The 11,121-nt window shown below is 38.7% G+C and overlaps 1 protein-coding gene across 1 annotated transcript; it reads right to left on the minus strand.

Moving 5' to 3' along the window:
* Positions 1-5,180: 5,180 nt before the first annotated feature.
* On the minus strand, positions 5,181-10,870 carry DMRTA1 (DMRT like family A1). The gene is made up of 2 exons (XM_039222939.1): positions 9,790-10,870; positions 5,181-6,500 (listed from the first exon to the last, which is right to left on the minus strand). The coding sequence occupies exons 1-2, from the start codon at positions 10,439-10,441 to the stop codon at positions 5,653-5,655; spliced, it is 1,500 nt and encodes a 499-aa protein (XP_039078870.1). The 5' UTR covers positions 10,442-10,870; the 3' UTR covers positions 5,181-5,652.
* Positions 10,871-11,121: the final 251 nt, after the last annotated feature.

The raw sequence follows: 11,121 nt of genomic DNA on the forward strand, positions 1-11,121 counted from the left end.
AGGAGCATTTATCTTTTCCTTGCTTCTAAGTGTGGGCGTGCAGACACCAATTTTTCCTCTCTCCCATTTCTCTACTCTAACATAGGACCTATTAAGAGTGGTTAACTATATCTCAGAATGATTATCCTTGCTTTACTGAAAGGGAACAAATGACCAAGAGTTTAATTGACCTGCCCATTTAGCTAAATCCAACCTAAGTCTCCCCAACTCCAGAGTAAATCCTCCCTCTGGGAAGACATACTGATGTGCACTTTCTGTAAAATGTGTTAAAGTTTATCTTCAGTGTTCTTCATGTCCTTTTTGAGCCCTTCTCTTCTTCTTTATGCCTTGTATACCATCTGACCTCCTGCTAACCTCTATTCCTCTCCACCCCCTGTAAATCGTATACTGTTCTGTCTCTTCCTTTTGCATCTACTCCTGAGACTTCTGAGGAACAAAACTGCAATGCATTTTACTGACAAATAATGGTTGAGTGTTCTCATTTTCATCATCTTAGAATTTAAAATCATTTATTCAACAAAGATTTATCATTTTCCTGGTTTTCTTTACCAATGATTAAGTTCCAGCATGGAAGCAGTATTGGAAAATCTCATCGATCAAGCCTCCGAATGGTAATTTCTACATGGTATTTTCCCTGTGTAGAGGACACACTGGATTTTTTTTTTTAGTTTTTTGTTTTTTGTTTTTTTTAGTTTATTATTGAGAAAGAGAGAAACAGAGCATGAGTGGGGGAGGGACAGAGAGAGAGAGGGAGACACAGAATCTGAAGCAAGCTCCAGGCTCTGAGCTAGCTGTCAGCACAGATCCCGACGTGGGGCTCAAATCCACAAACTGTGAGATCATGACCTGAGCCAAAGTCAGACACTTAACTGACTGAGCCACCCAGGTGCCCGGAGGACACACTGTTATACACGGCAGACATTCCACTCTTGGACAGTTGCTAACTGCCAAACACTCCTTCCATATGTTCCTCTGAATTATCTCTCCATGTAACTTTTATTTTCCATGCCCTGTACCCTCTACAGAATGACCCCAATCCATTTTGGTCATATGTTAGCTCTTTAAATGTTGTCATTTGTCCTCTTTCTAACACTTTCTCATAAAACACTACTACCGCCACCACAATCACCACTTAGCATTTTATACCTCTCTGTTGTATTCCAGGTTTTAGAGTCACTGTTAGTACACAGCACTCAGAACTGATCATATGACTTCAGCCAATATCTGACCAACTGATATTCCAGAGCACATGGTACTGTCACCTCCCTCATTCCACATGCTTTATTCCTATTCGTGTAACCTAATTTCAGTTGGCTTTTAGAACAGGCATGGTACATGGTAATCTCATGGTAAATTTACCAATCAGTAAATAACACCATTTTTTTCTCCTAAAAAGTTGTTGTAAATCCAGGTCTCTCTTCCTCATCTATGTGTACAATTTTTTTTTTTTTTTTTTGTGGTCCTAGCATCTTGAACATTATGTCAGTTCACTGGAACAGGAGTTAGAAGGTGAGAATCAATAATTTAAAACTTAATTCTGTCCTGCAAAAGATTAGCTGCCCTTCCTAGATATGTGTTGTCCACAAATATGTTAACAATGAATTTTATACCTTTATTCCTTCACCTAACTGGTTAACAAAAAATTTATAAAAGGTCAAGGACAGGAATCTAAAACACTTCCTGCCTGACATGGAATTTCTAATCAACATTTTTTGGCATGCTTGTTCAACTTTCTATATATTTCCTTCCATTTATATCAATGTCGTCTATTTTTTAGTCGATTTTTCTTGAATGAACTTGTCACTAAGGTGGAATTTAATAAACATTCTATATTTTAAAGCAACTTTTTCACATAGGTGTTTTTGATAAGGCCACATCTGTGCACCTATTTTAAAACTATGAGCATCCTCCTAAAACTAGATAATGGGGCCATTTATGAATTAGAGGATACTATGACACAGTCTTAAAAAATTACACTGTAAGTTTTTTTAATTGCCAAATTAGAAAAATTAAGAAACAGACATCTTTATAGTTCTCCTCTTTGTCATCTTATCTTCCTTTGAATTCCCCATCACTAGTGTTGAGTTCAGAGAGGGGAAATGGTAATGAATTTTTCTCATTTGAATAATATTTAGTAAGAAAAAAAAAGTACTTTAATGTTTGGCACAGCTGCTCTGAAATGTTACACCAGAACAGCTTCAATCTGTAAGGAACTATGCCAAATAACTATGGGCCTAGCTTTGCAATGCAGGCATCTGTAACAAGATTATTTGAAGATACGTGGGGAGGGAGAAAGGATCTGAGCAAGAATTTTTCCTGTTACCCTTGACCTAAAGGATGAGCATCTACACTTAAGAATCATGGTGCCCAGAGGAAAAGCTTTATCTTTGTGAAGCTAATGATGTACTTCATCTCATTTTGTGAATGGGAGCACAATTCTATTTACAGTGGTAAATAATAAGGTTCTTTATGCCCAGCATCTCTTGTATTCTGAAGGCTTTTTAATTTCAAAGAAAAACAAATGTCTAAGGAAACTGCATTTAAAAAAATAAAGAGTTGAATGAATAGGCAACTTTATAGTTTTCTTGGTTCCAAGTTCACAGTGAGGAATTTCTAGAAAGGAAGGTCTTAAAATCCCCCAAATCTTTTTGTTTCAGCAGAAATTGCAGAGAAAAAAAAATAGATCATTTGACTCACATGCTCTTCAATTGTCCCTTCAATTCTAACCCGTCATAGAATAGCCAGATGAGACCTTACAGCAGCAGGCCTATGCACAGACTCAGAGGAATTCCAAAAGCTCAACCCTGGGATTGGGGCCAGGAAAGAGCTCTGATCCAGAGGCCATGAGGAAGCTAGGGTAACTTCCACACACTCCATTCAAGGGAACAAAATTCTCTTTGCCCACTTCTTTCACTATACACCTGAAAGCTGTTTACCTCTCAAACAAACTGTACTTCTGTAAACACACTACATGGAAATAGATGTCCCTCCTCCTAATTAGTGGCTTAGGGGTTTAGACATCAAGTGGCATCCATACGCATAAGCCTCACAATGATACAGAACTCACTGATGGACCAACATTGTCAAATAGAACCAACACTGCACAATTAGTTGTTTTTGTACACATGGATCATAGAGACTATGAGACTCAATATATTAATTGAGGTGAGGTCTTGTAAACTATTAGACACTTTATCGCTGTGTCTAACACAGTGACTGGCACAAAGTAGCGGCTTAATAAATAGCTGTTGAATAAGCAAATTTCTAAGCTAATACTTTCTCCTTATGTTTAATCCAGTCATGGAAAATTATTATTTGAGCACCTACTGTGTACCAGATACTATACAAAGCTGTGAGTAGACACACATGAGTCCTTCCTCAGAACCTGGAGTCTAAGTAAAATTGGTGAAGTAACTTCTACTGCTGATAAGGGGCACTATTATGGTAATCTTGGGGATGGTCAACATTCCTGTTGGGCCTGAAGTCCCTCACATTCAATTTAATGTTGGACAAAATGGGACTTACTCTATAAGCTTATTTAGTTCTAAAAGTATTGTAAAGGGTATGAAATATGTAAAGCATTATGTAAATAAATTTAAATTTTAAGATAATATTTTTTAATTTGAATATGGCCCAAAATGGATGTTCTCCCCAGTTCAAAAGCAATTCAGCTTCTCAAATGGATACATGCATATCATTATATAAACCACACAAAGAATCCAATGACTCTGGCATCGTTATATTTTTAAAGCAGATCTCTATTGTGTAATGTAACTTCCTTGAGAGCACAATACTTTACATTTGGTATCCTCTATAGGATCTAGTACTTTCCAAAGCTTCTAGCATTTGAAAGTGTATTAACGCAAGGGAAACAATTTAAGAATCAGCAAGGATTCCAAACTGAATGGTGAATGGCATTTAGAGATTCAAGAACCCTATGAAATTATATGCTAAACTGTGTGTAGGCCATTGTGTAGAGGTCTTTAGATTTACCAGAGTCGCAGAGAGATCTATTATCCAAAATGGTTCCTCCATTCGGTATATGTTAATTGAATATCAACTACTTGCCAGGCACTGTATTTTGGTTTAGACTTAGAATCTAAAACTTTTTAATAAATAATGAATACTGAATACAACAAATCTTTACAAGATCTGCTTTCTCATATTTATACTGCTAAAAATAATACATACTCTATTAAATATATCTACATCCTACATCAAGATGAGATACTACACAATTAATATATTTTCTGATAAAATATATATGCATATATATACATACTCACATTGATATAATTTAAGAAATTTTTAGTGAATTTTGCTGCTTAAATTGTTTAAACTATTTCTAATTCATCAACTATCCTATACCATGACTGGGTTTTCATTTATTCCTAACAAAAACAACGAAGCTACTGTCCTTCAAAAAAAGTAATGACATATAAAGAAGATTTCATAAAATAGTTTTATAAGTAGTTTTCTCAGGGATATTCCACTTACTAAAAAATAAATAGCTTTTGTATGCTCCAGATGGAGAACAAAAAGTATTAATAAGATCTCAAGGAATCCTCTAAAATTTAATGAAAATATTTCCCCTTTGGAAATTTTATATCTTGCCTCAATACATTAAGCGTCATCTACCTAAAATCAGTCAATATTTGTCTGAGCAACTATTTAAATTTTCTGAATAAGACTATTTTTACCTTTGAGAATGGCTGCATATTGTCACAAACATATGGAAAGGAATATTTCTCCATATAAAAAAAAGATTAAAATCCTCACCCACAGCAGATGTTCACTTTATAATATGAAAGTTTCTATGTAGCATGACCCAAAATGACCATTTCAAAACAAAGTTAGCTTATGCTATTAGGAAACCGTTTGTTTCTAATTTCTACACTTTTACAGAACTTAAATGCAGTTAGTGATAGTGGCCAGGAGATGGTGCAGTCTCATTTCCTAAAATTTAGTTCACAGGCTTTGTGTAATTTACAAAGTTCGTTTTAAAGAGAAATGTTTTATTAATGGCACTTGTTATCACAAATGGCAGAAATGAATGAAAGATAAAACATTCAGAAAAGAAATAAGGAATTTAAATTTCTCAAAAGTTTTACTTATTACTAATCACTTAAATGCGAATAAAATTCTTTAAAATACTTTAAATAACTTTTTTCTCTCCTGTGTACAAGGAACAGAAGGGAAGAAAAAGTCAAAGTAATAGTCATTTGGAATTACCTCAACTTTTCAATTCTTTCTTTTAGCTCATTTTATATGTTGGGTTGCTTTAACACTTAAAAACATTTTACAATTATAAACTCCATTTTTCAATAAAATAAAAACAAGTATAGTTTTAAAACAGGAATTCTTACAACTGATATTTAGGGATCCTGATATTTTAGGGAGAAAATTCATTAAAGTAAAAATATTTCCTGAAATGTCTTTATTCAAGGCACGTGTAACGTTTAAATGCTTCTTTCACTTAATAAACGCTAAGTAAGAGTATTTAGATCTCAAATCCATCACATTGGTTGTAAAATGAAATAGAAGGCCTCGTAATCCACTCACATACATAATGTACACATTAATAGCTGTGGGTGTGAGGGCTGCGTTGCACGCTTCCAGAAATGCTCCAGAAAGGGAGAATAGGCAGAAATATTACAGATTGTCCTGATTTGGCCTGGAATACAATCTGCCACCAATTACCGAGTCTTTGCTAGAAAGGTAGGGAGAATCCCTAATCATTCCTGAAAATGCATAATCCAAAGCTGGCCGAAAAGGCAGTGCTGGTACCAACCCCGGAGTCAGGTAAGGAGACATAAAACCAGATAGCCCTCTTCCTGGAGAGGAATATGCCAGCCGTAACGGATTGATACCTATTCTGGGATTTAAGCTGTAGAGATCTGCATCACCTCCATAAGAGGCAGAAGAAGTCTGAAGAGGAGAGAAAGCGGATTTATTCCCTAGAGTTCCAAAACCAATTCCACCTAAACTAAAATTTGAAGCTCTCTGAAAAGCTGTATTTGCCAATTCTGCTGAGCTTGCTAGGTCCCTGGTGTCTGGTCTGTGTTCCTTTCCATTTAGGACCTGTTCAATGGCTTGGACCACATCCCCTTTGCAGAACCGCAGAATGCCTTCTAGCCGGCTACGCCTATAACTTGGGAAAATCCTGGTAAGGATATCAAGAGGGTCTCTTGTTCTTGAGGACAGTGGGGGAAGGCTGGCTCTGGTAGCAGTGAAGTCTTTTGCCCACTCACTTTCATTTCCTGATTCCAGATCCGATGATGACAGGGACCTAGGACTCTCTTCCCCTCCTGACAGCTCCCCAGGGTGAGGAAGCTGAATGTTATCACCCTTGTTTGAGTTTTCTGAAGTAGATGGCCTGATGTTTTGTTTTCCAATGACACCGTTAGACTTAGGAGATGATCCTAGAGTATGCTGGTGGGATTTGGAGACTGGCTCTTCTTGTCCACTCTGGCATGATTCACACTTACTGTCTTTTAGTTCTAAGGGACAGAAAAAGAGAAAAAAAGGAATCAAATAAAGGAAAATTTCCCAAAACACAGTACTACCTACTTGAAAATAATGCTGGATAAAATAATTCATTCACTCATAGTATATCAGTAATATTTACTGCAAGAGATTTTAGTGAACAAGAAGTTTAAAAAGGCATTCAGAGATGCAGGTATTGGAACAGTGGGAAAATGCTATTTATTAGGTCATTCCAAGATCACAAAATTATATAATATTCAAATGCTATAGTTAACTTAAGAATCAGAAGATAAAGGTCTATTATTACCTAGCTATTAGCATGAGACCAATATCTCACACTATTTGCACTATTTGGTGACTTGAGATTTTCCTAAATATTACCCAATTTCATTGTTATCCCAGTGAGCTATTTTTTTTTCAAAATGACATTATGCAAAAAAGAACTAAATAAAATGACTGTTTAGATAAGAAGTCAAAGTAAGGAACAATCTCACTATGAAAATGAATATTTAATACCTAATACTAAATTTCAACATTTTTTTAATGCTCACATTTCACGTTCCAATTAAGTTACCTGAATAACGTGAACAACAACAAAGTTCTTCATTTCACTTCAAATCTAAACCAATACTGAGTGCTGTACCAATCTCAGATCATACCAGGTCTCACGAATTTCATTTTATGTGAGAGATGATAGACACCTGGTATTTTTTATAATGCTCTCTGAAATATGGACTTTCTTTTTCGATCCTTAGGAAATATTTTTTTAAGTTTACACTCAAATTGTTTCTAAAAGAAAATTATAAACCGCACTATTGCACTACTGATATCTGTACATATCATCAGCATCAACATATTAATTATTTGCTTCAAATCACAACTCCCTTCCAAACTTAAGGAAAGTTTTCTAAAAATATTTTTTTCACAAACATAATTTTATGCCTCAACATGTTGAACATAAAAAAGTAATATTTTGATGCCTTTTATATAGTTCATGCCAGCAAAATAATAATAATGTATGCATTCACTAAACAACTTTTAATTTGGTTTACATTTCCTTTCATCTTATAGACATACTTGATCTCTATTTCCATTGAAAAGAGTAAACTATCAAGCGGGGGTTCTCAAGAGTATTCTGTCAAACCTTTTTTCTACAAATTTTATGAATGCAACAACATAAATACTGACTAAAGCAGTGATTTGCACACATGATTTGCAATGCTCCTTTGGTTTCTCAGGAAGCAGTCCTAAATTATAAAAAAGTATCTATAGTTTATTTTAAAATTAAAGTACCTGTGTGCAATTTAACCTTTTAAAGGTTAAAATTCTGTCATTGTATCAAACAGATGACAAAATAAAAGAATATATGTTGTTCCAACAAAACTACAAAGACTCTCTAGTATTTCAACTTTAAAAGAAACAATGAAACTTTTCTAATAAAGTCTACCAAGTGGTGAAAGATTGGCCTTGGTCCACCATTTATACTTTATTTCTATGACTCACTAAATATGCCTCCTGAACATGTAAGGTATCAAAATTTCATATCTACAGAAACTTATGCACAAAATAATCTTTGTTAGTATACTGTACTCATGGAGTACAATATAATGTAATAAAATACTGATTGCATAAGATGTCCGGAAAATAAGATATCCTTAAGATATGTGATACCATTTACATCATCTCTGTTTTCTCAACCTGGTTTCCTAAACCTGGTTCTACTTCTTTACTTTTATCATTGTATATTTTGTCTTGTGTTGTAGTTTTTGGGTACATATAGTCTTTCTTCTTTAGTATGTAAGTTTTTTGTGTGTAGGAAAATCTTATTCACGTCTGAATCACTCAATAGTTTTTGTCTAATGAGTAAATTAAATAGACTACTGCAGTTTATGGATATTGGATAAGATGAGGCAGTCAGTTGAGAAAAGCTATAGGGGTAGCTTTTCGAAAGAAAAGGTCAACCGAGGCAAAGAATAAAATACTTGACCCTAGAAAGCAGAACACTTTGCCCCCCACAAAAAAACATATAAATCAATGTCTAGCAGAGAATTATCAGCCGGATTTCATTGTTCATTTAGTTTACAGGATTTTAACTTTTACTTTTTTATAGCAGTTATTAGTTGCTTAACAACTTTGTTTTTGGCACTCTTTGATGTTTCATGAGAAACAGTCTATTTTGTCCACTGAAATAAACTAGAATATGGGCAAAACACTGGCATATGTGAACACAAAATCAAATATGCCTTACTTAAATTCAGAGATAGTCTTTTTACAAAAGTACATCCTGTAATCCAAGGTCTGCAATATTCACAATTCAGGAAAGTTTTCCAATTAATAACTTACTTTTCATTATCACAGAATTTCATCTGATACAACTTGTCTTGAATTTGTACAAAAATACTGAAATGACGTTTTCACTGCTTGTGTTACCTGTAGAGGGCTGAGGAATTCCCTAAAATACAGTGAGATTTACATCAGCAGGAAAATTTTATTTGAGACAACTCTAGTAAATAAAAAAAGAAATCACATAACTTTTTTACCCCATGCAGGGGATGAAGGTATTTTGCAGTCAAGAAATCAGAGAAAAAATTAAAACTCCTTGGATAAGAAATTCCTAATTTTGGACTCTGAAATTCTTCTTCCCAATGGCTTTACAAACCAGGGAAACCTAAATTTCTCTCCTACAGGAAACAGTTGAAACTTCATATATTACATCTAGAATTTCCAAACTTTTGGAGGCCAACAAACAGCTGAGGGAGGTGACTAAATTTTTAAGGGAAGGGAAGAAGGTTAAAGAGGTTTGGTAGATTTCTCCACTTCTAGCTGGCACCAAAAGCTTTGCCCCAAAGATGAGGAACTGTATTCCCAACAATCAGTGAATGTCCCAGCACAACTGGAAGATTTACTTTGGGTTTATAGCTGAAGGGAGTATAGAGCAAGCTCAAAACCCAGCTTTTCTCCCTCAACTTTTCACCCAATGCCCGCTTGAACTTCTACCTCACTCAAAGTAATATCATCTTGGGTGCAAACTCCGTTACCAACATGAGTTGCTCACCTAATCGCTCAAACTTCCATTTTACAGGATCTTATCCTATCCCCTAAGAGTACAGAACGCCCTTCCAAAGTAATGCGTCTCTAACACACTCATTGACGTTTATAGCACACTGCAGTTTCCGAGAACTTAAGAGTGCTTCTTTCAAACAACTTTACTCGCCCGCCACGGAGGCATGGCTACTTGTTTGGAGAGCTTTTCTCCAAAACGACCATTTTTCTTTGCAAAGAGTAAATGAAAGACCAACTCACCTTGGTTTTCCTCCGTATCGTCTGGCTGGACAACTTGGAAAGCAGGGCTCGCAAGACCAGTCTGTGTCAGGGCACCCAGTCCCGGCGTCGTCACCGCCGCAGGGCCGCTCGAGGCCTGGGGATTCTCCGTTCTGCGGCTGCCTCCGGGCGTCCGAACCCCGGGCCCGCAGGGTCCCGGGCACAGCAGCCTCCGCAGCCCCCGGGCCTCGCTCTCCTCCTGGGCCTGCTGTCGGCGCAGCGCCACCTGGGCGGCCATGACGCGCTGGCGCTCGGCTATCAGGGTGCACTTGGCACACGCGCAGTCCCGCCAGCGGCAGAAGCGTTTGTGCCCCTTGAGCGCCGACACGACGCCGTGGTTGCGACAACGGGCGCACTTGGGTGTCCGCGGGTAGCCGCAGCCCAGCGCGCCCATCCCTCTCTCCAGTCCCGGGGCCGGCGCGCAGCCCCCGCTTCCCGCGGCGGCGGCGGCGGCGGCGGCTCGCAGAAAGAGGCTGGGCGGCCGCAGGAAAGTTGGAGGGACCGGTATCCCCGGGGGCACGGGCAACGCCGGAGACGGGGGCGGAGGGGCGGCCGCCACCAGCCCCGAGGCCGAGGCCGGGTGGGGGCGGCCGCTGCCGCTGCGGCCTCTGCTGCCACACTGTGACCGCTCCATTCTTGAGAAGCGTCTGGGGAGCGAAGCGCGCCGTCCACGGCTAACCCTGCCGGGGGCTGGGTGCGCGCCGACGGCCGCGGTCTCGCTGCCTTCCACCCACACGCGGGCAAAGTCTGACACAACTCAGGCCGGGGGCTGGAGACGCGAAGAGGCGCAGACGCCCAGGAAGCCTCTTAAGAGTCCCGGGGCGCCGAGTTAATGCCCCTGTGCTCCGCGCGCCCTCTGCGCAGGAGAAAGCGGGGCGGGAGACGTACCCCGCCCACCAGAGCTCCGGGCCGAGAGCGGACGCCCTGGAGGGAGGGACCGGCGGAGAGTGGGGGCTGCCCGGGAGGAGGGACAGTGGGAGACACGAGAAACCGTCCCGATGGGCTGCAAAGGTGCCTTTCCCAGAGGAGCCCTTATCTCCCACTTGCCTCCCCATGAATTCCTCAACGTAGATTTTTATGAATAACCTTCCGGCCCTCTGCCCTTCTTAAATTAAGGTTGGAAGTTCTCCTTGCCTCAGTCCCACGCTTCTCCAAAGCAAGTTTGAGGATTTGGATGTAAAGTTGTCTTTTCTTTTCCCTTCCAGGTGAAGTTTTCAGGATGGTAGCATGGCCAATGTTAGTGAGAAAACAGAGCTTGACAGACGGCAAATATTACTCACCTGAAGGATGCCTTATTTTATTAAAAAATTTTTT

The sequence above is a fragment of the Hyaena hyaena genome, unplaced genomic scaffold (assembly GCF_003009895.1).
Source record: "Hyaena hyaena isolate Hyena2069 unplaced genomic scaffold, ASM300989v1 scaffold_1239, whole genome shotgun sequence".
In the NCBI taxonomy this organism is placed as follows: Eukaryota; Metazoa; Chordata; class Mammalia; order Carnivora; family Hyaenidae; genus Hyaena; species Hyaena hyaena.

What these genes read in the sequence shown, in the direction of transcription:
- DMRTA1 (XM_039222939.1), bottom strand. Translation starts at nt 10,441, where the DNA reads ATGGAGCGGTCACAGTGTGGCAGCAGAGGCCGCAGCGGCAGCGGCCGC. An exon ending in CGATACGGAGGAAAACCAAG is followed by an intron (nt 6,501 to 9,789) that starts GTGAGTTGGTCT and finishes TCTGTCCCTTAG; the next exon opens with AACTAAAAGACAGTAAGTGT.